This window comes from Corapipo altera, unplaced genomic scaffold (assembly GCF_003945725.1).
Source record: "Corapipo altera isolate COAL_440 unplaced genomic scaffold, ASM394572v1 2b, whole genome shotgun sequence".
NCBI classification, from domain to species: Eukaryota; Metazoa; Chordata; class Aves; order Passeriformes; family Pipridae; genus Corapipo; species Corapipo altera.
Genome location: NW_020884874.1, coordinates 17,894,908 through 17,919,582, shown reverse-complemented (window position 1 = coordinate 17,919,582; position 24,675 = coordinate 17,894,908). Strand labels below are relative to the sequence as shown.

At 36.1% G+C, this 24,675-nt stretch overlaps 1 protein-coding gene across 2 annotated transcripts in view; it reads right to left on the bottom strand.

Annotated features, from left to right (window-relative positions):
• The window catches only part of LAMA2 (laminin subunit alpha 2), a 275,987-nt gene that overhangs the window by 134,323 nt on the left and 116,989 nt on the right, over nt 1-24,675 (bottom strand). For both annotated transcript variants that reach the window (XM_027632844.1, XM_027632852.1), the window contains exons 14-17: nt 21,247-21,358; nt 17,654-17,767; nt 10,463-10,590; nt 5,665-5,751 (exon numbers count right to left, since the gene is read on the bottom strand). In XM_027632844.1, coding sequence (XP_027488645.1) covers nt 5,665-5,751; nt 10,463-10,590; nt 17,654-17,767; nt 21,247-21,358 — 441 coding nt within the window. The remainder of the gene's footprint in view (nt 1-5,664; nt 5,752-10,462; nt 10,591-17,653; nt 17,768-21,246; nt 21,359-24,675) is intronic.

Below are 24,675 nucleotides of genomic sequence, written 5' to 3'. Positions count from 1 at the left end.
CAAGGCTGATGATTTTTTCCCTATACCTTAAAAACTTGTTTAGTTTAGAAAAATAGAATGTAATACAGACATAAACTTGTTTATCTAACAAGATCCTCCCCCGACTTAGTCTTCCCCTGATCTACTGCATGGTCAGATTTGTTAAATTAATGGATTGTTATTCTCTGTGTATGGCCAGGTAACAAAAAGACTGCTCATTATCACAGGAACTGTGCCTTTCACATTTTAAGAGAATTGTTTAAAAATATCACCTTCTTTTCCATCTTGCCCAACAGCAATTTCCTGTGAGGACCATGTAAAACAGGTTAGTGAATCTGACCTAACATGACTCTGCATTTAAAGCAAATTACTACTCATCTCACAGCCTATTTCCTATTTATATTCTGGTCTGCTTTTCCTTTCCAGTACATTTGCTCACACTTCATAGTAAGAGCAACTTGTAGACAGTGAAGAAAAATAAGAAAAATTGCCCTGTTCTAGCTAATGAAGTTATTCATGTGCATCTCAGATGAACTTCAATTAGCATAAAGAAAACAGAAAGTACATAAAACACATTGCATAAATTAATGGTTTCCACTATTTTAAAATCAGTTTGAATGCAGTTCTAATGTACACAGATATCCTCTCTACTTCGTAATAGTACTGGATGGCATGGTTGAGCAAAGATTTTGTGAATCATCCTAATAAAGGAATGTAGAGCTCCACTCTGCTTTCACTCTTATCCCTTTATGTACATCGAGCTCATCCTTTTCCTTGCTTCCAGAATATCTCATCAATCTTTCAACTGGATCCTAAGCAAAGCTGTCTAAACATTTGTTAAATATTATTCAATATCATTAGCAAAGATTACAAAGATTATAAGAAATGGATATCTGAGACTAGAGAGGAAATCACAGTAGGAACTAATTGAAGAGTTTTTTGCAGTAAGAGATTACATAAAATAGGATTTTTTCCATTCTCTAAAAATATACACAATGTAGACAATAGATGAATAATATGTATAAATATTCCAACAGTCTGGGTGCATTTAAGCACTTAAGACCATGAGTAAAATTTTCACAATCTAGCCCACTGTGCTATCATAGTTATCTCTCACAATTATCTCCTCGTAGCAACAACACATCAAAATCTTGTCATTAGAATAATACAGGCATTTTATTTCAGAATCTGTCATGAATGTAGCCATTTACTGTATTCCCTGCAAAGAAATGGATACTTTTTTCCTTTATGAAGGATATCTCAGCAAACACAAAAGACTGATTTTTAGCTTAATTTCACCAAAATAAACTGGCTTTTTTTTCAGTGATGATATCTCAGTTACAATGGCCAGGAATGTATCTTAATATGTAACACTTAACAGCCATGTTTTATGAAAAACCAAGAATATTTGGATAATTTATGCAGCTATTTTACTTTATCTAGACCAGATTATGCCTGAAGTTAATCCACACTTTGCTAAGATCTCTCTCACTTACTACTGGTGCATTTGTCTGTATCTTTCGGTCCTACTTATCTATTTGACTTCAGTTAATTTTGTGCTCATTTTCCTCTTCCATTTTTATTTAGGGGTTAGTTCCATATCTGACAGCATTCACAGAAACTTGTCAAGCAATTCGCAGAAGGAATACCCCAAGGATTTGTGCAAAATGCACTGCTAATAATTTCCTTCTATTGATAGCAGGAGACCTCGATAACTCTTTGTGTTCTCATCAGTTTAGACTCTGATAATTAAAATTAGAAAAACCCACTACCATCTCTTAGCCATATCCTACTTATATACATACATAATCTTGAATCCAATGAAGATGATCCTGAAAGTAGCAGTAAACCAGTTCAGCTTAAAAGAAAATTGTGTACATGTAAAGTCTTCCTCTTTTTCTCCCACTTTCCCTGAAGTAGTAGCGGAAGATTAAAAAACCCACTGATTCCATCTTTATTCCCTTAAGGACATTCCTACTTCAGCTACTCTTCTTAGATTGAAAGCATTATATGTTTGGCAAGGTTTAGATTAACAAACACCAATAATGTATCTGGCATGGAAAATTACTTTTATGCATTACACAAAACACGTGTATAAACAAATGACTGCTAAGTGCAGCAGTCACTGAGATTAAAAAAAAAAAAACAAAAATAGGAGTAAAAGCAGTAAAGAAAGATTTTTTTTTTTCATATTTTTCTCTTCTAGTCTCAAATGTAGATGTGTCTGTGACTGACATTGGTTTTATTTAGCATAACTGGTATCAAATACAGGGATACTATTTAAATATATGTATATGTATGTGTACTAGGCCTGGTCCATATGGAGTTAATATTCCTTATAGCAGTCTCTGTGGTGCTGTGTATATACACATGTATGCACAGAAACACAGGTAGGCCTATTTTATACATTTCTTTATATTTACTGGAAAAAAAGCCCTTGGGACAGAGTTAATTAAGGCTACACATGCAAACACTTTAAAGTCTGGAAATACTATTTTTACAGACGCCTTGAAATTCATGTGCATTCGACCTGCGTACAAAATCAGGCAAAAGCCCTGTGGAGAAAGAAACTTGTGAGTACACAGTTAGATATCTTAATTTAGATGCACAGCACAGATGTTATTGTTGTGTGACCAACTATAAATCTTGCATTTTCTAATGTCAGAGTGCCTACCTTTGCAAGCTGTAAGCAATCCTGCATTAACACATTTGTTGTATCAAATCTCCTGAAATGTTTGACCCTTTTCCCATCAGCACTAGAATACAGAATTGCTCCTCTGGCACTAGTGGATGAATTATATTAGCTAGAATGAGCAGTAGTTTGAAGCCACAGTACTTGTGAGAGACTGTGGCTGGTGGCACTCTGCTAGACTTGAAGAATGGGGAAGGTGGGAGGGAAGGTAGGACATGAGCCAGCTCACCCTTCTCACACATAAGGTGTGATCTCTCATCTCTCCTTCTAGAAGGAAAAGGTTACTGGAACTATGTACATAAATGATGGAGTACTACAGGACTCACCCATTTTGCTTCTTTTCCCTAAAGCTTTGTGCTCTTATCTCTATCAAGACTGTATTTGGAAAAGGCATATCATCACCCTGCAAATGTCAAAAAGCCATCCTTTGAGCCCAGGATATTCTCATAGATCCTTTCTATGAAGTTAAGAGAATATCCACCTTACCTCATATGTATTTGGAAAAGTGAGCAGTGAGAAAAGGAAAAAAACTTACGTCTAATTTGCTGGGGAAAAATATTAAATGGGAAAGTTGGAGTTTCTCTACAATTATAGGTATGTGGTAACTCTCAACACAGTTCATACCTGCGATTATTTCGATGGTGTTATGAGCTAGACCGTTCAGAACATTGAGCAATTTTGGCAACATTTTTCTGAAGAGTACAGGTGAAAGAAGTAGCAATTTTTTTGGCGTTTTACAACTCTGACATGTGTATGTATCTCTCTAGGGGACAGGATATTTTTTTAGGATGAATAAGTACAGTACTGTGCATGCTCACTTCATGATACTTAGTATATCATGGTAATTTAGGATTGTTCAGCTAATGAATCACGTGGCTCAGATCACTTGTCACTTTGTAGTTGCTAAAATGAAAAAGAATTTCATGTAAACTCTTTCAGCAATTATACAATCACTATTAATAGCAAAAGGTGACATGCTTTCTCCCGATCATTATTACTGACAGCTGCAGACATTTCCAAGCAACTTGTTAAAATTAAAAGCAAATTGTTCTGTGAGGACTGGAATTAATGGTCTAATTTCCAGTGGATTTATATCTTATGGTTACAAGGCTAAGGGCTGCTAATTTGCTGCAGGATGTTCTATTCAGCAGGGAGTAAGCCCTCAGGCTACAGTAGCACTTTTTCCTTGTCCTGTGAAAGTTTTCTTATGGACAGAACATTTAGTAATCTCTCTTGTTCTCTCTCTATCTCATGTATTCTTTGCTGTTTAATCAGGTGTGAGTTCACACAATATTCTCCCCCTTAGCTATGACATGTCCTGATTTATTAACCTCCATTCAGCCACTTCTTTTCACAAAACATTTGGGAACAATTATTATCTTTGAGACCTCCTATCCTTCTGCCAAATTTGGCTGAAATTGACCTACAAGTTCAGATGACTTTGCAGACAGCCAGGCAGACATGCACAAAAAGATCACACTAGCCTCGTTTCCTTAGGAAATCAGGCTAAAATCCAAGCTCATCATTTATTCAGATTCTGTCCTACTTCATCTACAGCCTGTGCTCCACTCAGAAACAGCACTTGTTGCTAATGGAAGCTGTCAATGACCCTGCATTGACAAACTGCCACCAAAGTGCTCTTGATGTGATTTATTCCTGCCATCATTAACTTCACAGCCCACTAGCTGAAAGAAGGTGATGACTTCCAAGACAGACAGTAAAAGACAGGCAGAAATAGCACGCAGCAGGAGCAGACTTGGTGATGATGGGTGGAAACAGGTGACAGCCTGCACTATCACTTTAGGACAGTTATAGCACAACAGGGGATTTAAAAGGAAATAGCTGCAAATTGGAAAGACAAGACTATAGGGAGATTCACAGCATATGGTCAGGTTGTTGCTTTTCTGGTTGGCTCTTCCTCTTGGTTCATTCCTATTTCTTCTCATCTCAGCCAGAATATTGTAAATCTTCATTCAGAAACCTTACCTTTTTTAGGATTTACATTGGAAAACGCTTCAAGCAGCTCATGGAAGTGCCAAATGGCAAAAGCCTACTAAAAAATCCAAGTGCCATGTTTTCACGCCCCTTAACTTTGCCAGCCCCTCTTCAGTGGGTGCCATTGGCAGGGTCATAGGGGACTGGGATAATGCAGACAAAGCCAATAGCGATTCCTCATGACCTTCAAACAACTAGCAGAGGTCCCCTGGCACATTAACTGCTCTTGAAAGCTGTTTTATCCATGTGAAAACCCAAGGGACCAAAGGCATGCAGATACAGTGATTATATCCCTTTGCTTGCGTGGTCTCACCTCCTGTGGAAGAGGGTTCCTGGGAGCTTAGCACACCAGCACTCATGTTAGCCGTCTGTTTCATTTAAATTCTCTATATGATCCTTTCAGAATAATGCTTTTGTAGAGGTAGTAATAAGTGTAGGAAATATATATTGAGCTTTTCTATTTATTTGACAAAGAAGAATTATCTTTTTTTCATTAAAACATAGTTTTACTTGCTAAATAAAGACTGCAACAGGGAACAAGAAGCAACAAAAATGTAAAATATTCTTTTTAAAAATAATCAAAATCTACAAATAACATGCTAGAAGAGCTGTATTGACTTCTCTAAAAGAGGTATCAGTAATTTACAGCATATTTGATTCACCATGCTCTAAACGTTCAAATGAAAAAAGAGACAAAAGAATTATAAAAATCATAGAAGAGTGACAGAAATGCTAGAAGAAACTTTTTTAACAAAGACTCTTACTTCTCAGAAAATGCTTCTTGGAAACTTTACATTTTACCATAAAATAATAAAACAAGCACTAGAAAAATACCGACTCATGTATGCAACATCAAAGGAAAATACACAGGAATTTCTTCAGGGAGTTTAAGAACACAGGAATGGGGATAAGAAGGGGAAGTAATAAAAAGAACAGTTTCATGTGATCAGTACTTTTGTTTCAGATGTCATATGGTTAAAAGCATGGTGCTTGCTTACCTTTCACAGCGCGGTCCCACATATCCAGCAGGGCATTCATCGCATATTAATCCACGACTTCGGTCAAAATGGCATGTTGGGCTAAAGCTGTGTTGTTGATATTGAGAAAGAAGGGGGACAAAGACGAAACATAAAGAAAAGATGGTTAACAGCATAATTCTCTTCCCACTTTAGAGATGGTTAATTTGCAAAACAGTGCACAGGAAAAGTGATTCTGGTCTAGGACATAGGGCTTAAGTTTGACTCCAGCAAATTGAATTTGGAATGACTCTGCTATTTCTGCGACACTGAATATAGAGCAACGGATGGCAGCATCCCAATAGCCTGTTATTACGGGACTTGAGCCTGCCACTGAGTGGTCTGGATACCATTAAAAAGGCAGGAATGCACAGCTGTTTGTTTGTGCCCCACAGGGCCTGGCAAAACAATCTATGCCATAATGCAGCCCCTATATAAATCTTTCTGAAGGACAACCGATTAAAAACTCAGTTAACTTTGTGTATAGTCAGCTGTGAAAGGAACCCAGTGAACAAGAAAGGGGAGGGGCAAAGAGGGAAATATCTGGTGCAGCTTCCCAGAGAACACATTTGAGTTAATCAAGTGCCAATGACCTCAAGCTACAGGCCACACAGGCACGTTGAAGTTTAAGAATAGCTTGCAGACTAGAAGGCTTTACCTCTTTGCTATGCTCTAATTAATTTTGGCTGTTTTGTTTTTTTCTTTTTTTTTTATTAATAAAGACACTGTAGGCATTTGCAAGCTCCTCCTCTCAATGTCTGTTTAACTCTGAACTGTGTTCCCTCACTGTTAGCATTTTGCTTTCCATAATCCTTCTCCCTTAACACACTTCTCTGAAGAAACCTCCTGACACTCTAAAAGACACTACACAGAAAAAGAGGAAATCTGTTTTTCTGTAATTCTGTAACGATTATTAGAGACAGAGACATATGAGCATCTTTATAAGGCCTCATCTAAACAATGGTAATCAACTCTGATCAAACAAATAGAAAAATAGAAAAAGGAAAAAAATAAAAATAAAAGAATAGGAGCAGGTACATAGTGAGGTGACTATTCGCAAGGGGAAAACAATACAGCTACCTGAAAAGAAGATACTAAATTTATCTTTTGTAACCTAGGAAAAGAGAAGTTGAGAAGCAACAGAATTGTTCCAACAAAGACATCAGAAGGAAGGTATATTCAAACAGTTAATTCTACAATAATAACAAATAGATATAATCCAACCTTGGATGTATTAAAGCAGGATATACCATGACAGTTTCTGGAAAATAATAGGCACAGGGAAGGCAGAATACCTTAATTAGGGTAATTTAATGTGATTAGATGTTGGTGACTAGACCCCACTTCTCAGGAGTCATCCATCCTATGATCTGTCCTCAGTTATTCTTTATTCCGCGTTATCTCACGGACATAAGAGATCAGTAAGAAAAGTGTGGGAATATTAGGTCCAATAAACATAGATATGTATTGGGATTTTTCTCTTTCCCATAAGGATTATGTTTGTGTTATTTTCCAATGTCATTTACTTAATAATAGATCCACAAATGCATGAGGAGTCAGTTGAAGAAACAATAATTGCTCGTTCTATTTTTTAATAGCAATGAAAGCACACATTATCATTGAATATAATCAGCAGCACCTGACTTACTTCAAATAAGTTCCTGCTTCTCAGTCCCAGCCTCACTCTTTCCAAGAGCTACATGGGAAACTTTGTGGAGACGCTATCACAGCTCATTACAGCATTGAACAAAACTGACTGTACCAAAGTTTCACCAGGAACTCTGAATTCAACTGCATATATTTAAAATGTTGTAGTAATCATGTAGTAATAATGATGATAAGAACATCATTATTATCATTATCATCATTATTACTAAGTAATAATAATGAATAGTAGAATTTCCATGTTTTAAGGGTTATACTCAGACCTAGCCTCCTAGATTCTTTCTCTGACTTAACAGTCCACATCTCAACACTAAACACAAATATACTGAGAAATTCCAATCTGCATACTATAAAGAAATACGTGATATCAAGCTAAGAAGCGTTTATCTTTCTGATTACTAAGAACATTGTTACTTGCTAGTGCTAAATACTAAAGAACTGTAAGTATTGATTTGTCAAAATAAGCTTCAAAAAATAGTAGTCCCTCTTGATTCATCATTGCTCTTTACTGGTTTTACATAAGATAACAACACTAATAACAGGACATGGGACAATATGAATACAAAGTATGGGTATATATGTGGTAAGTCTATGTTGGGAGACAGGACTTCCTAGAGGCTTATAAGTATGTTATGGAAAACATCCCTTGAGAATTTGTCTGTGATTTTATTTAATACTCCAAGAAAATATTAAAATTCTGTGACTGACTTGAATTCCTAGTTCACATGCTATGAGTTTACTTGTGACCTTCCCAGGCTTAGTGAGATATCTTCTATCTCCCATTTTCAGTGATAAAGCATTCCTGTCAGGGTCTTTGTTACCTATATTAAATTTATCACCACATCAAGAGAAGAGCAGTAATTATCCCAGACATCTTCATTTAGTAGAAAAAATTACTTAGTAGTGTGTCTGATAATCTTTATAGGAGAAAATCAGTTTATTTGAAACTCCTTAAGGACTAAGAATGTTAGAATAGTTTGTAAGAATGATACCTTAATGAGAAGAGATAGGACAAAGAAGTCAAGCATCCATTACATATACCATTTACAATATGGGTATTGATTTCATTTGCATGATATAAGCACATATATGTAGTGCAAAAAGTGGAAAATACAGCCCAGGATGTAGAAAACAAGTTTAGATAACTTAATTTTAGTTTCCTGGTTTGGCTAAGTGCTCGTTTGACATATGGCAAGCCACTCATGACTGTTGTGCTTCAGAAGGCCATTTTATAATTGGCTTCAATGACTGCATATGGAAACTCCTACCATTAGAAAACAGGAGAGGGACTTAAGTCAACTATGGAACAATACCATCACCACATCATTTCTAAAATGAACGGAACACTTCTCCTCCACCTTATGTGGCACTGCAACGAAAACGACGAGTCACGTGCTGTGAGAACAGTGATGGGAACCACCACAAACATCATAAAGAAATTAGACTGTTATAAAAGATAAAACTTATTTCTTAATAAAAATATATCTCTCAAGCTTATTACGTGAACAATATTCTCTGTGTAGCAGGAAATTAGTATTAAGCTTAAGGACCTACAGATGCCATGTTGTGTCATGTTAGAAATTAAATGCTGTAGGAATTAAAATCTATAAAAGCTATTTACAATAATTTGTACATATAATTAGTCATTGTAACTCATTCAATTACTCAGAAAGAACATAACACATGAACTTGGTAGAAGTTTCTTTATTTTTCATGTGAAGAAATCTGAATTGTTTACAAACATTTTCCTTAGCACAACAAACTCACTGTCAACTAAGCAAAAAAAGAAAAACAAGTATTTTAACAGCCTACAAGTAACACATTAAATCTTTAACAACTTCTTTTTTAAGTAATTGGACTATAACTGTAATGTCATGAGACCTTGAACCTTACAATGAGTTCTGAAGCTGAACTTCGTAGGATTCAGGACTAACACAGTTTCACAGTTAAAAGAACATTTATACTGTGTATTTTGTACCTATAATTTTTAAGAAAATTAAATATTAAAAAGAGGACTCTCAACTTCAAAAAAGGTAAGTAAAGCACACAGAACTCTGACAAATACATAACGGAAGTCTCCAGGCATTTTGCCAATCAAAACCTAAATTCAACCTATTTACCTGGTTTGTTGCACATCTGTGCAAGATTGAAATGTGATAGTGTTTCTCCTGCTTTGTCAGCATAGTGTTCTCAAACAAGAGAAAGATAATTAATTAACGATGCAAGGAAATACTAAGTAATGAGGATGTCAGAGGAACTATGCCTGAGCAGCAGATATAATAAACCCATATATATCTAATAAAACCAATTCAAGAGCCGTGCTAACAGGAAGGCAGGCTTCCAGTCTACAATCCCCTGGAATTTCTGCTCATAAGTGCTTAGGTTGTTCCTTCTCTGAACAGTGCAATTTTAATAGGACGCAATGCCACAGACAGGGTTCAGTTTTATTCAACTACATCATGTAAAATTATTTTGGTACTGTTATTTTTCAGGTATTGACTGGGACAAAACCAATGAAAAAATCTTCAAGCTACTCAGTCTATTAAATTAGGCTATGGAGTAGCATAGAAAGCTTTTGGTTCTTAGATCAGAGTTTTGAATAACTTTTCACTAGTATTTTATTTAATAAAACAATAGTGATTATTCTGAGATATGCTGACACAATATTTTCGCTCGTAAGATGCAAGGATGAATTCAGATTCCAAACAAATCACTGAGCAGAAAGCTTCACTATTTTATCTGATCAACATAAATTGACTTTAAATTCAGTTACCGAAAAAGCCTACCCATTAAATTTGTAAATTGAGCTTTAACACTAGAAACAACAACTCTTAAGGAGGACAGACAAGCAAATGCTACTTTTTGATTCTAAAAGTGATTCCAAATGGAAATTCTGTGTTGTTCTTTCTAAATTAGTCTTATCCAGCTTTTGTCTTGATCTTTGCCTGTCTGTGAAGCACTCTGTACAACTGCAAAAATTAAAAGTTTATATTGCGGAGTATATTACTTGATTGAAACAAGAAAAGATTTCAAGTGTAAATGCAAAACTACAGATCAAGAAATCATGCAATTTACTAAGTGAAAAAGTGTAATATGCAATAAATATACAACTTACTTGTTAGAGGGTATATTTAAGGGGCAAGCACACAACTGACAGTCTTCAGCTGTCCCTTTAGTAGGATCACCATAGAAGCCAGGAAGGCATCTATCACAATATGAACCACCTGTGTTGTGTTTACAGTCCTAAACAGAAGATGAAAAGTATAAACTGACTATTAGAGAACTTACATATGGAAACTTACATATAAATTCACCTAGTTCATCATCACACCAGGATTGTAACAGCTCTGCAATATATATTCTGATTTTTTTCTGCTGGTTGAGAAACAGTTCTAGAGGTTAGATATCACAATACATGATTCATGTGTGTTGGGTAGTTGTGTTCTCGTGGATAATTTTTTTCTATGTAAAATAAAAAGAATATTTAATTGCAAACCTTTTGTAGTGGTTCGAACCTTGTTTTCACCCCAGAGGCTAAGAAAAGTGGTAACCCCCAGGGGTGGAAACCCCTGGAAGTTTTGAAGTTCTGTCCAGTGAGCGCTCCTGCAGAAATGTAAACATATCACAAGCACCGGAAGAGAAGAGTTGTAGTTTGGTTTGGTAGAAGAAGTAGCCATGTTGTAGGAGCCACGAGGAAAGGGGCCCGGAGCCCCTCAGGGCCTCTGGGGCCCCCCAGCCCCAGCTGGGGGCTACAGAGACTTGGAACAGTGTTAAGCTGGACTATGTGTCTGTAGCTGTGAGCTGGGAGATGTTTTCCATCATGAGTGAGCAGAGACAGAGCAGAAGTGGCGGCAGCATCCAGAGGTTTGGACATACAGCAGCAGAGAGAGAGAGAGAGAGAGATAAGAAGCTCGGTCGCCCTGAGAGCTGAGCCAGGACGGTGTGGGAGGTTGGCCTTGGGGTGCCCTCCCTTGCTGCAAGCTACAAAGCTCGCAGCCTGAGGCAGGGCACAGAGGCCCTGCAAGGAGCTTGAATCTCCTGGAGATACCAGACCGTCACGAAGACCCCCTGCGTCTCGTGATATGACGTGGTGAAACGGCCTTTGTCTGGGGTTACGAAGCCCACGGAAGAGAAGACCCCTCACTTGAAAGATGACGGGGCCGAGGGGCTTGGATATCCCCTCGTGAGTGCTGGCAGAATCCAGCTATCAGCTGCTGCATGTATGTGGAGAGGACAGATGACTGCTGCTGTAGGAGAGACTCCTGCTTTGAGACTGGAAGGGATCTGTCCTTCTTTCCCTCCTAGACTTTTATTTGGAGGGGAGAAGAGATCTGATCCATTGTAAATACTATATGTCATGGTAGAGATAGTTGTGATCGTGTGTATAATGTGTTATAGTATTTATTTGTACAGTCATTGTAATATATTCCCTTTCCCCCATTCTGAGTCTGGTTGTGTTTTGTCTGGAAAAACCCATCTCACATTAGGTTGAGATGTGGGAGGGGGGATGGAGCTAGAGAATTGGATTTTGGGGCTATCTCAAACCATGACACCTTTATATTTCCACCAAACAACAGCTGTATTATTGTTCTAGCTTGCTTAAAGAAAACCAACCTTCAGAGCATCATAAAACAGGTTTAGTATTGCAGTCTTGCAACAGGCCATATTTTGTGACAAACTGTTTTCAGATATTGATTCCAAAAATAAAGTCCACACTACATAATTTATAAAAATAAATTATTACATTTCACATGTAAGTGCACTAGTTCATTTTACAAGGTATATGGCTAGCTGTATCTGTAAACAGTAGTAAAGCCTGAACTACTAAATTAATACTTATTTGCTAGAATAGCATCCAGACTCTATTTTGTGAGTAGAAACAAGGACAAGTATGCTGTATACAGGGCCCTATCCAACAGTATGTGTTTGTCTACATGAATGGCTTTCATAATAGAAGAGAGAGTTAATCTGAGCATATGAAACATGCAACATAAAAATGGCAGTACTAGATTTGCATTTTTGTACATAACTTTTGGCTCATCTCAAATTAAACAATCTTTTAGCAGAATGGAAATTGCTCCTGTGAGAATAGACTTCCCATGATGACTTGCAAGAACCAAGTTTTAAAGAGAAATTACTCTTTCTATTCTTCTTCCTTCTCACATTTCTTTAGAAATTCTAAATAATTTTGTAGAATCCATAATAGATTCAGAAAATTAGTTTTCTGGCTTAATCTCTTTCCTTTCTCCCCCCACATTTTTAGCACATCACACTATTCCTTTCATTGCTATTTGCCACAAGATACGCAAGTGTAGTTCTCTCACAATGAAAAACAGAACGGAGTAGGAATGATTTTGGTTGTTAAATGCCATCTTGATGTGCTTATGTATGGACTGAAAAAGCACATGACAACTTGAAAAGGCCAAAATAAAAGCCGTGAGACAGATTTTATTTAATTTGGTGTGTTTTAGACAACAGGAGAGATCAAATCTAGAATCTTCTTTACTCAAGTTGCTGCTTAAAAACTCTTGAGGCTTGTTTTTGTTTTGTTGGGGTTTTTTTTAAGGTGTAGGTATTTTCAAACTTATGATTTAAGTTAAAATAGTTTTTAAGAACACTAGAAAATAGTTTTATCATTTTAATAAGTCATGCATATGGTACTGATTGCTATTCAACAGCCTTACTGTCTGAAACACATAATTTATCCTCAGTAAAGAAAACAGCAGTATTCTAAAGAACACTGAGTTCTTCACAGCTTTCTAGGATTGGAAGATTGTACCAAGTTTTTTTGCATTGTGCTCTGCATAGCCAGTACTGTACACCTGGGCAGCTGAAAAAGCACAATACCCTTTTTAGTCTTGAGTGCATTGGAGTCAAAAGCATCCATCTCCAGAAATGCTGCTTGTTGTTTCAAAGGGTGCATTCTTATTGTTAGTGTATGCAACCAGCATACACTAAATGAAAGCATTTGTCACGATATTATACTTTAATATATTTAGTAGATTGTGAGCTAATACCAACTTATTGAGACTCTTAATCAATTGAAATTATGGCTTTAGAACAGTCGGCTGGGTTAAAATCAACTTCATTAGGTCATTTAAGTCCATTTGATTGTTATTTCAAGTGCTGACATTAAAAGAGAATCTACCAGCCATACCAAAAAAGTATCTGGGAACAATAAGATACGCTTTTCAAAGAAGACGTGTCAAAAATAATTTAAGTGTTTCAAAAGAAAAATCCCTTGCAATTCAACTTTTTAAAGGCATCCTGTCAAATTATTTGTGCTTTTTCTGAAAAATAATGGATTCTTTTTTTGTGTTAAGTTTAGCTTTAAATATCCTCAGTCACATCTTAAAGTTTCTGAAGAATATGAACAGTTTATATGTCAAGGATGTTATTAAAGTGAGAGGAACTAACACACTACTTTAAAGCTTTGCATCTCTTGCTGAGTGGTATTTGCAGCTTCTGCTTTTTTTTTAACATAAAAAACCTGAAACCTTCCATTTTGTGGAAAAACAATTCATGTTACAAAGACCTGACCACTTTCTTGATTAAATATTTTCTGGCACTCTAATATCAGTCATTTCCACATACTGTGACTAAATCTCCTCAATCCAGATATCTGTGTTTACTTCCTTACAATCTTAGAACCATAGAATATCCACAGTTGGAAGGATCAAGTCCAGCTCCTGGCCTTGCACAGGACCACCCCAAGAATCACACCATGTGCCTGGGGGCATTGTCCAAACACTTCTTGAACTTTGTCTTGGTGCCATGACCAATTCTCCGGGAAGCCTGTTCCAGTGCCTAACCAGTCTCTGGGTGAAGAACCTTTTCCTGATATCCAGTCTAAACATCTCCTGACACAGCTTCATGCCATTGCCTCTGGTCCTGTTACTGGTCACCACAGAGAAGAGATCGGTGCCTGGCCCTCCTCTTTCCCTGGTGAGGAAGTTTTAAGACTGTTATGAGGTCTCCCCTCATTTTATGTCTAAATATTTATGTTTTGAAATTCCACATACTATTTTGAACGCATCAGTTTTCTGGACCTCTTTTATCTCTAAACACCATTAAACTTCACTTGGACAACCTCTGAGTAAGTAAGACTGTGGGATTTACTTTTGTCTGAAATTTTATGTATGACTCAGTCTGTACCCTGAAAACTTTATTGCTGGTGTCCTGAATTGTGTTTTCCACCATTTCCTACTGAGGCAGCTCTTCTGTTTTGGAACAAACAAAATTAACATCTTTATGCCCAGTATCAGGGAACCTTTAATTCACACTGAAAAATGACTCCTGCTTAGCTGCATATGCAGCCGAATGTGTATGAACATGGAAAGAAACAGTCAGAATAGAATGCTAGTGATGAAAATAAAACTTTAATCAGGGAGTATGACTGAGTCCAAGATAGTGCCTTTGGCACACAGATGCCCTTCCTCAGGATATCTGTCACAGAGACAACCAGGGAAGCTGTTAAAGCTAGCTAAAGTAAGCGAAAGTGTAAGCCTGGGTGCCTATTCTAGTATATTCCCCAGACGCCTAGACCTGACAATGGTATAATGTCTTTGGAAGCACGAATATAGCCTTCTGGTATTTTCAAACTACCGTAATGTCAAGATTACACAGACAATTCCCTTTCCTAGTGTTACAAATGTAATCAGGATGTTGCAGAAGCTTTACTTATTTTCACTTGAGGAAGAGCCGGTAGTACGGGATTTAGCTAGGACATATCATTTTGTTTCCACGCATATAAATATGGATGAAAGCATTTTGTCACTCTTTTGATGAACACTGTCTAAAGCACATGTCCACCAGATCTGACATGGGCCTCATCCTACATAGTAGGATGTTATTTACACACAAAGGAATACACTATGGAAGGGATGCCTCGGTGGCCTGCCCACTCAGCAATTTGAGCACCACTTAGGGGAGAAGATCTGCTTTCTCTGGGCTTGCTAATAGCGATGTACTATCCTGCAATGAATGAAACATGGAAATGTGTTTGCTTTTCACAAGGTTTAAGTTTAACCAACTCCTAAAGCTACAGTAAATGTTGTATGTGTAATACTAAAAACAGTATTTCTGAATGTTAGAACTTGCCCTATGTACCAAAGCAGTTATGTGTATCACAATGGTAATGAGAACAATGTATCATGCAGCTCTCTATGGCTGCTGTGCGGATCAAAGGGCTTTGCAGGTTACTGCGAGATATGCGTTAAAATGAGCTTTTTATACAGGCCTGTGTTGAAGCAGATGACTTGAGCTTTTATCATGAGTCAAAAACATATTTCAGCTTCTTTTCAGCTACATTTCAAAGCTAAGGAAGAGCAAAAAGAACTATCATATCAGTAAATTAGGTGCCTAAATTGTCTGTTGTATTACTGAAAAAACACCATGAATAATAATAAGGAGGCCAAAAGGCTGTGTAAACCTCAATAGAAAGAATGCCTTTGATGTGAAACATTTCTCTTTTTCAGCATTCAGACTTCTCTCTCTTTCACTTCAAAAGGCTTATGATCCAAATTGAAAAGCAGCATTTAATAGCCTGCATAGATACTAGCCAATCTGACTTACAGTGCTTTCAAAGATGCAAGAAAATCCAGAACTGATTTTAAGCTCCCTGTGCACCTCTTCTCTATGGCATGATCTAGTATAAACTCAGACAGAGCACATAAAACACAGAGAGCTTGATAACGTGTATAGATTAAAGTACATCTTCAACTGGTTATTTTCCACTTCCTTGTCAGTACTGTATTATCTTACACCAGCACCCTTAAAGCATCAGAAGGGGGAGCTCCACTGTCTCAGTTAACAGTTCACAACAGCTGAAACGCACAAAAGCAATACAGTAGGCAACTACATGGCCTTCTGTTTTATCCAGGCTGGTGCCACAGACAAAAATAAAGAGGAAACCCGTGCAAGGGCTAAAACTTGAAGACACTGAAGTAAACAACCTCAGAACTTGCATCTGGCTATGTACCCTAAGCAAAATAGACAACAGTTATGATACATCTTAAACAAGGCTTCCCCTTCCCTTTCTCTTGTGCTAATTGATTTTATCCCACACTGATATTATAGACATTGTAGCTGGAGACTACAGTCATTAATGTAATAAATTTTTCTCAAGAAACACAAATCCATATTACCCTACTAATAAACATTTTCGTTGAGTATTAAGAGAATGATTCAAAACATAGCTGTCATGTCAAACACATTGTTTCATTCTAGGCTTACAGCGTAATTAAATTGAGAACCATTTTAAGCTTCTATTCATGAAAAGGCATTTTGGAAAATTCACTGATCCACACATCAGAGATATCTTGTTTTGCACTGCAATGCAATTAAACATCTATGAGCAAAACAGGAAAAACAGTAATAATTCTAAGTGTCAAATTATACTGGAAAAAGCTTGAATTTTCATTTTGGAATTTTCCCAGCAGATATTTCTTAAGGAAATAAAAGGGAACATTTAGAAACATGTACATTGGAGAACCTGCTTGAAATTCTACAGGGAAACGACAGTATATCCCACTAAACTGGCACTGGCTTAAATTGTGCTTCTGCAAGACTAATGAAATGAGACATGTTGTTTCAAGTTTCATGCCACGTCAGACAATATAAAACTAAAAATGCCCTTGAGTCAACCAGAACAGTCTATTCAGCATAATTCACCCATCCCAAAAGGCTACTGAATGGACTGGAAATAGTCATGTGCTGGTAGGCTTGCTATGGATAATATCGTAGATTTAATTGCTGAATTAGTAGGTAACTACATAAAATCTCCATACCAAAAAAAAAAAAAAGCTGATTTAGCCCAGATTGCACGCTTTTATTATTTTTCCAAAGTACAATTCATTAAATGTTCCTTTGAGGTTTAGTATGAATTTAGATGAAGGGAGTCACTAACAATATCTTCTCATCAAACTAGAAGAGAATTTACAAAGTTATCTGCTACATACTATAAACTGAATATACTGCAGGAGACAAGTGGGAGAGGGAGATAAATCTTACATGAAAAATTATTAATATATTTGCTGCTTTCTGTATGCCATACCTTATACTATTGATTCTACTGTAAAACAGATCCTACTATGTGATAAAGAAAATCCCCTTTTTTTTAAACTATAAGAGATATCATATATGAGGGGATCCTAAATTTTAGCAACAGTTCAACATAAATATTTCTTCTGTTAATCACTGGCTTTGTTCTTGAATATTTCAGGTCTCAGAGTACACTAATTCAGTTGCACTAGTATATTGAATTGATGTTGGCCATGCCCATCAAGTTTCCTGTAGTGACACTTACCAGGCATTCTCCTGTGATATCATCACATGAGTCTGCATGACCAAAGCATGTACATGGTGCACAGACTCCACCAAAAATCGTGCCATTCACACGTCTGTGTTGAGGCCAGCACAACTGCAAGATAAATTAGATGAAAAGTTAAACTGTTGCTTGAATAGAGAAAGAAATGAGATTTTTAAAATGTTGTTGACTTTGATGTTTGGACCCGCAAAAAACATACTTGCCAAATGAATAAAAATACCAACACTTCTCTAGAAAGTTGTTCTTCCTAGTGCTGTGGCTTTGCAGTAACCTTAGCCCTAGTGGCAGATGTGAGACTAGAGGCAGCCTTAACTTGATCATTCTTCTGAAATGGTAAAATAAAGCAGAGAAATGAAGGACTGAAATATGACAGCATCAAAGCAAGAGGTACAGACTGAAAAACAGCCAGAAGGTGAAATACTGAAGGAGAGAGAAGGAGAGAAGAAAACCTCAAAACAACAAAAAATGTTTTCTGAGAAGTTCAGCCACAAAGAGCAATTGTGCATCTAGTCTTGTTTTGACTCTAACATAAAGCTGCTTTGAAATAAATCACAGGCTGAAAAAACCACCATCCTGTTATTTACAAATTGTGCTTCTTAGTAATTAGCAACTTCCCTTTAATAAAGTGCTCTGATTTTTTAATTTTTTTTTTTAAATGTCAAATTTAAATAAAAATTAAATGCATGGCCAGTTATTTTGTAGGAAAGCTGACACCATAAAACTGTGATTGATCAGCAAAAATTCAGCTATTTCATTTCTTCATAATAAGATGTCAAGCAGCAGTCTTCTGTACTATAGATCTCACAAATGGCTTTATAATTTTGCAAACTATCCTTCCACAGTAAGATTGCTCATGTGATCCAAAGACTTTGCATAATATAAAAAGGTGCATGACAGTGTTGACCTTCAAAAGCATCTCACTAATACAAAGAGAAAGTTTGTACTAATAGAACACTAAAAATATAATTTAATAAAGAAAATCCCTTCTCCTTCACATAGACTCTACAAAAAGGTAACAAGAAGACTCTTCTTTATAAAAATAAAGAAAAATATCTCTTTTTGTCTTACTCTTGAAAAATGTGAAAGCAATCTAAACATTACTTGAAATGATTCTTTAAAAAAATTCCAAAACCTGAGACATTATCCTGGTTTTTCCTTCTTTACATTCCTTGTTTTGCATTCCTAGAAAATCCTATAAATACTAAAAACTAAAATCTAGAATTATAAAATCCCAAACCTAAAAAACATCTTAAAAGAAATTATTTTATTTTAATTTCTGGGGCATGAGATGCCAGTGGTTTCTGCAAAAATCTATGTCTTCCTCTTTCAGTGAATGAAAATAATGGTCTTGTACCCAGATACAAACGGTGTCGCACAAAACAAGGCTCCAAAACTCACGAATTCTAAGGGTTAAGACATGGAATATCAACATCAAGGTGTAGAGTAGAACTAAAAGATTACAGATTGAGATTTTAACAAGAGAAATTATGTAACATTGAAAAGTCAGGAAAGTTCTTGACCATCATTGTCATGCAAGTTAAACACAGTTTCTTCTGCAGTGGAAGAAAAGAGTAGATAGAATGGGAACAAACCTGTGGGAGAAGAGCAATTAGATGTGAAGATGTTGACAAATAAAGGCCAGAAAATTCATGAGTGGAGTAAAGTAACTATCAAAAATGGGTCCAATTGGTATTAAAAACATAATCTGCTTTACTTGTGCTCATGCAATTCTGTGTTCATATACATGCAAAAATGTAGGAATTTTATTTGCCCAGAATCTTGTAAAAAATAAATTCCAAATTTATGCAATGGAACAATCTTAGAAGAGAGAGCATATTTTAGATGGGATTGGTTGTCTTCTGAAGACCGATCATGTCAAAACATTCACAGCAAGAAGATAAGTAAATAATGGTTGTTTTTAGTGCTGCAGCATCTATATCAGGTAGAACAACATCATTATGCAGGAGACAAATACATTACATTAAATAAAGAAAAAAAATGAAACTGAAAATCTGCACAAAATCAATGAAAATGAAACTCTGCTAGGCTGAAGTTGACAGAAGTAAAGTGTTGGACAAGGCCAAAAGTATTCAGAGGAAGAAACAAACATGTAAAATAATTTAAATTGACATTTTCAACTTCTCTTTCCATACTTTCTTAGCTGCAGTCTGCCTGGAAATCTAAAACTTTTTTTTTTTTTTTCCTATGCCCACTAGCATGCATAGGAACTTTAAATTTGCATATATATATATATATATATATATATATATATATGCAAATACTTTCTCTTGTGGAGTATGATCTTAAGTATATATCAAATTTCAGGGACTGTTTATAATTGGAGAGAATGTTTAGCACTGAAGGACACAATGTTGGACAGAGAAATTCAGCAACACCAAGACAGGAATTCTACCCAGGTCCTTCAACTTCTACAACAAAAATAGATATTGAAATATCTACAGTCAGGGCTTTTCCAATTGCTTTCTTGGTCATCACATCTAAAAGTGAATTTGGAGAAAAAATGGACAAGTAAAACAAAACAGTGTAAAGCACAATGACACTACATCCAGCTTTTTTCTGAAAATAATTGAACAGACAGACAATGGTCAGACTTTAAAACTATTTCTCAGCCAAGGTAAGCAAGGTATTCCTCTCCAGTTATTTTTCTATCTGTACCATTTCGAAAGTGATAGGAATATCTATAATTCCTTCAGGTTTTCTTTCTACATTAGTTTATCTAGCCCCAGCAACAAGCAACCACACGAGACTAGACTCTAAGCCCTAAATATCACATATAAGCATTAAAAATTTTAAAGAAAAAGAGAGTTGACAAGCAAACGCCTAGAGTGCCTGTGTAAATGGCATACTGTTTGTAGTTTTGTGAAGCAGAGCATCTTGGTGTTTGAAACTATTTCCTTAAAGGCAAAGCTTTTGAAGAATTTTGTTTTGGCTTCTATTTACCCCAAGCTATGCCCATGTGAGCTAGTTACTCATATGTATACTTGTATGAACACATTCTGTGTGAACTAATGAATTTGTTACGAAAGTGGGTATTTTCCTGAGCATGTGTCTATGTTATTATCCGTAACAGGACCAAAATAGAATGAAACAATCCTCACAAGAACACATATGCAATTCTCAATGACACCAAGGCCAATGGTAAAGCCCTGGGAAAAAAAAGAGGAAACTCAACCATGGTAACTCAGATAATTTGATCCGGCTTTGTTATGCCCATGTCAGACAACTAACATTTTCCTTGTAATTGTGATAGGTGTATTCATTCATATTATCAATTGGCTGAAGAAAACAAATATTGTTTTCACTTCCTTTTTATTAACCAAAATGTCTTTTCATAATTTAGAAATCACCACAGAAGTTTAAAACTTCAGATTTTAAATATTTTCAAATATAATGAATTGTTACCTAGAAATAAGGGTAATAAGTCAAGTCATACCAAATTCCTAACAGGAACAGGCAGCTCTCTTACTATTTTCTACTAACACAGGTCTACTGACTGCTTATAACCATCACAGTGTTAGCCCAATCGAACTAGACTGAACCATGATACTCACCTCACATGAGGTACCATCATAGCCTGGAGGACAGTCACATAACTCCACTGCAGATGCCACCTTTCTTCCTGTTGAAGTGTGGTCAGCAGCTTCCATGATAACGTTTCTTAGTCTGGATGTAACCGAAATTAAACAGGCAAATTAGATGGAAGTGTATCTGCAGCTGAATGCAACATTCAGTGCTTGTTTCTGTTTTCCTACTTAAAAAAAAGGTTTTCATATTCATCTATTTCTTCCTAAACTACATGTCTGTAGGCTTGTTACTATTTTTGTTCATCATGTGAGGGAGACTATGGTCAGACACACATCGATAAAAATAGACTAAAAAAGTCTCACAGCACAGTAGCAGGAGATGGAAGGCTATTCCTGGCCTGCAAGCCACTTGTGTCAACTTGCATTGCAGTTCCATATAGAGCAAATTTGACACTAAGCAGACTCCTCAAAATTTATGAACTACCAGTCCAGCTTTCTAAAATATTACATTACTTAGTTTTGGTTATAAGGTCTGGAGATTTGACTTCTGAAAAAGATTTAATCCCTGTCCACAAGGATCGAGAACCTAAGTATTACATATATCAAAGAAAAATGTATGTAAATGAAAGGAAATCTTCTGCCATACATCCTGTTTTCCCCGATAACAGAGAAAAACAAATGCTAGACATTGCCTAAATAGCCATTGTTTAGGCAAACACTGACCATGATTTTTATTTCAAAAGCATGGAAGTATGATGAGAGAAACGATAAGAGTCTTTTGATAATCTTGCAGGTATTATGAGAAACAGGCGTCTTGCTGATATTATCCAAGGAGTCTTTCTGCTGTGCCTTTTGCAACTGGACTTGTCTATCTCGCATCGGCCTCTTTAGCCACCAGCGTGCTTGTAGCAAATGTGGGTAGAGCCCTTCCCAAATCTTCATTCGTTAAGCCTAGTCATGAATGAATGAACAAGAAACAGGTGTAGTTTACCCCAGTAGTATCCATTTGGGGAAAGGGATTTAGGAGTTTAATTCTTATGAGAATTCAGAAGGAACATTAAGGTATTACAAAGGCTCAATGACTTCACTCAGTAATATTAACAGTGTTTTATTACTAGAGCTACTTGAAGAGCTTCTTTTGAAGTCTTTTTCAGCAGAAAATACCTTTCTATCATGATATATATTTTGTTTAAAAATAATCCATTTTCTTTGGAAAATGTAAAACAAACATTTTTTTCCTCCATAGTAAGGCATTTATCTTTTGGCTGCCAAAAAATCCTGAAAATTATTTGGATGACCTTGAATAAGAAAACATCCAAGAAAAATATTTTGTTGTTCCTGTAGCAGTTGGAGGAAAGGTTAAGACAGAATATTTTCCCACTTGATTTTATGACTACTCTAAATAAGACAGACATGAAAGGTAAGGGGAAAAAAAAGGAAGATTTCTGAAATTAAGACAGAAACTTCTGAAAAACAAAAATTTTACCATCTCTAAGAATATGACAGGAATTTGGAGGAACTACCATCCTGTATTATTCAGTTAGAAACTTGAATCTGATTTAGTGATACTAGAACTTCTGTAAAAGGTTCTTGATACTGTTTTAAGAGAAGGATACTTGTTCCTATCCAGATCTTCAGTAAATTCTCTCTCGCTTTTCAATATATGCCCTTTGTTCCATTGCTGTACGTTTATTTTGCTATTATGCTTTTGAGTTTTCCTTACAATAAGATAACCAACCTCTAGGATATTAGATATCAAAAAGTGATGACTTACAGTAAAAAAAAAAATCTAAAAATGTAAGGAGAAAAATCTGTAAATGAAGAAACAAAATTTTAATAAAAGGCCAAATTTTATTTCTCCTTTGAACTACAGCTAGTTCCCTCTCAGCACAGATCTTGGAACAAAGAGAAGCAGTAACACACAGAAACAATCCACTCAGTATAATTCCACATTTCTATTCACTGAATTGTTCCAATTTGCATTACATTCTGCTATTTGCTAAATGGGATTTTAATGTGTTTAACAGTTTTTAGCGTTAACAGTTACTCAGTGAAGAAAGCTGCAGTGATTTTCTTTTCTCCCATTTTGCAATTTTGATTCCTCGATGCCATTCTGCATTCATTAAAATACATAATGCTGGCAGTAATGGGGCACTGTATCCTGGAGATGCATGAACAATTTGAGATTAGACATCAAGACCAAATATTTAAGCTGACTGTTACTGTCAGCAGGCAACTGTTGACTTCTAAAAACAAACAAGATTAAAAGGGAAGGGGACGTTTCAGGCTGTATCGGTATAGTTTACTGGCTGCTGTGCCAGGCATCTGAATCACATCAGCTGCACAAGGCACATGAAGTACTGACCCAATCATTGCTCATTTGTGTTGAAGCCAATTCCACATAGGGAAGAAAACCCTCGGCCTCTTCTTCCCTCTTCCTCCTTGTGTCTAGCACTGACTCTTTTGTATGTGGTTATAAGCAATCTATTATCTTTAGCACCACGATTTCCAATGTCTGTGTGTTTGCAACATTTACCACCAATGACCACTTTGAATATTAAAACCGAATAAACAGTGCTATTAAACTTTCTTTGAAGCACAAGCTAACAGTATTAGATTAAACAAAACAATAAAAGAGAGTTATCTTTTCCAGGCCAGTTGCTTCTACCACATATGGACTTAACTGCAATATTTTGGAAGATCTGTCAACTTAGAGGAGGATCAGGATATAAACCCAGAAGCTGGGTTTGTGTTCAGACTGATTGCTGTATTTCTGTATTCTCATTTTTTATCCCACTTGATCATCTAAATGAAAGCCCGTTCATAATTAGGAAGCTTCCTAATTATGCCATAGAGCAACAACAACACTGTAATCTTAAAAAGACCCAAAAAAATGTACTCAAAACCACGCTCAAGTCAAACTCAGCATTACTGAATTAACTGAATTAATATTGTTTCATAGCTGCTTAAAGTGTTACTGACTGATTAGTGTTTCTAGTAAGTTAAACTAAACAAGAGTTAAAAATACAATCTTAAAATTAAAGCTCTTGCTAACTGGAAACAACACCATTGAATTTTTAAGTCTCTTTCCACATGACTGCAAGAAAGTTACTTTATCTTACAATGTCTCCATTCTGGTCTCTTTTTAAGCACAGATTATAATAGCATCCTTGGAAATGCTTACATATGTGGTGTCAGTACCCATTTTGAAAACTTGCAGTATTTAAATGAACAGGTTGCTTAATATAGCATTCTCTAATTAGTATGTTGTATAATTCTGCTGGTGCTTTGAAGCAGAAATTGTCATTCATGAAGGATCTAATAACCCTGCAATATTTCTGTCTCTCTGCCAGATTCTCTTAACCCTCTCAAAGGAACATCCATCTGTCCACTGCATATACCTGTTTATAGATATTAAAAAACTTTTAGTTCAATCTACTTATCTATTAAGGTTTA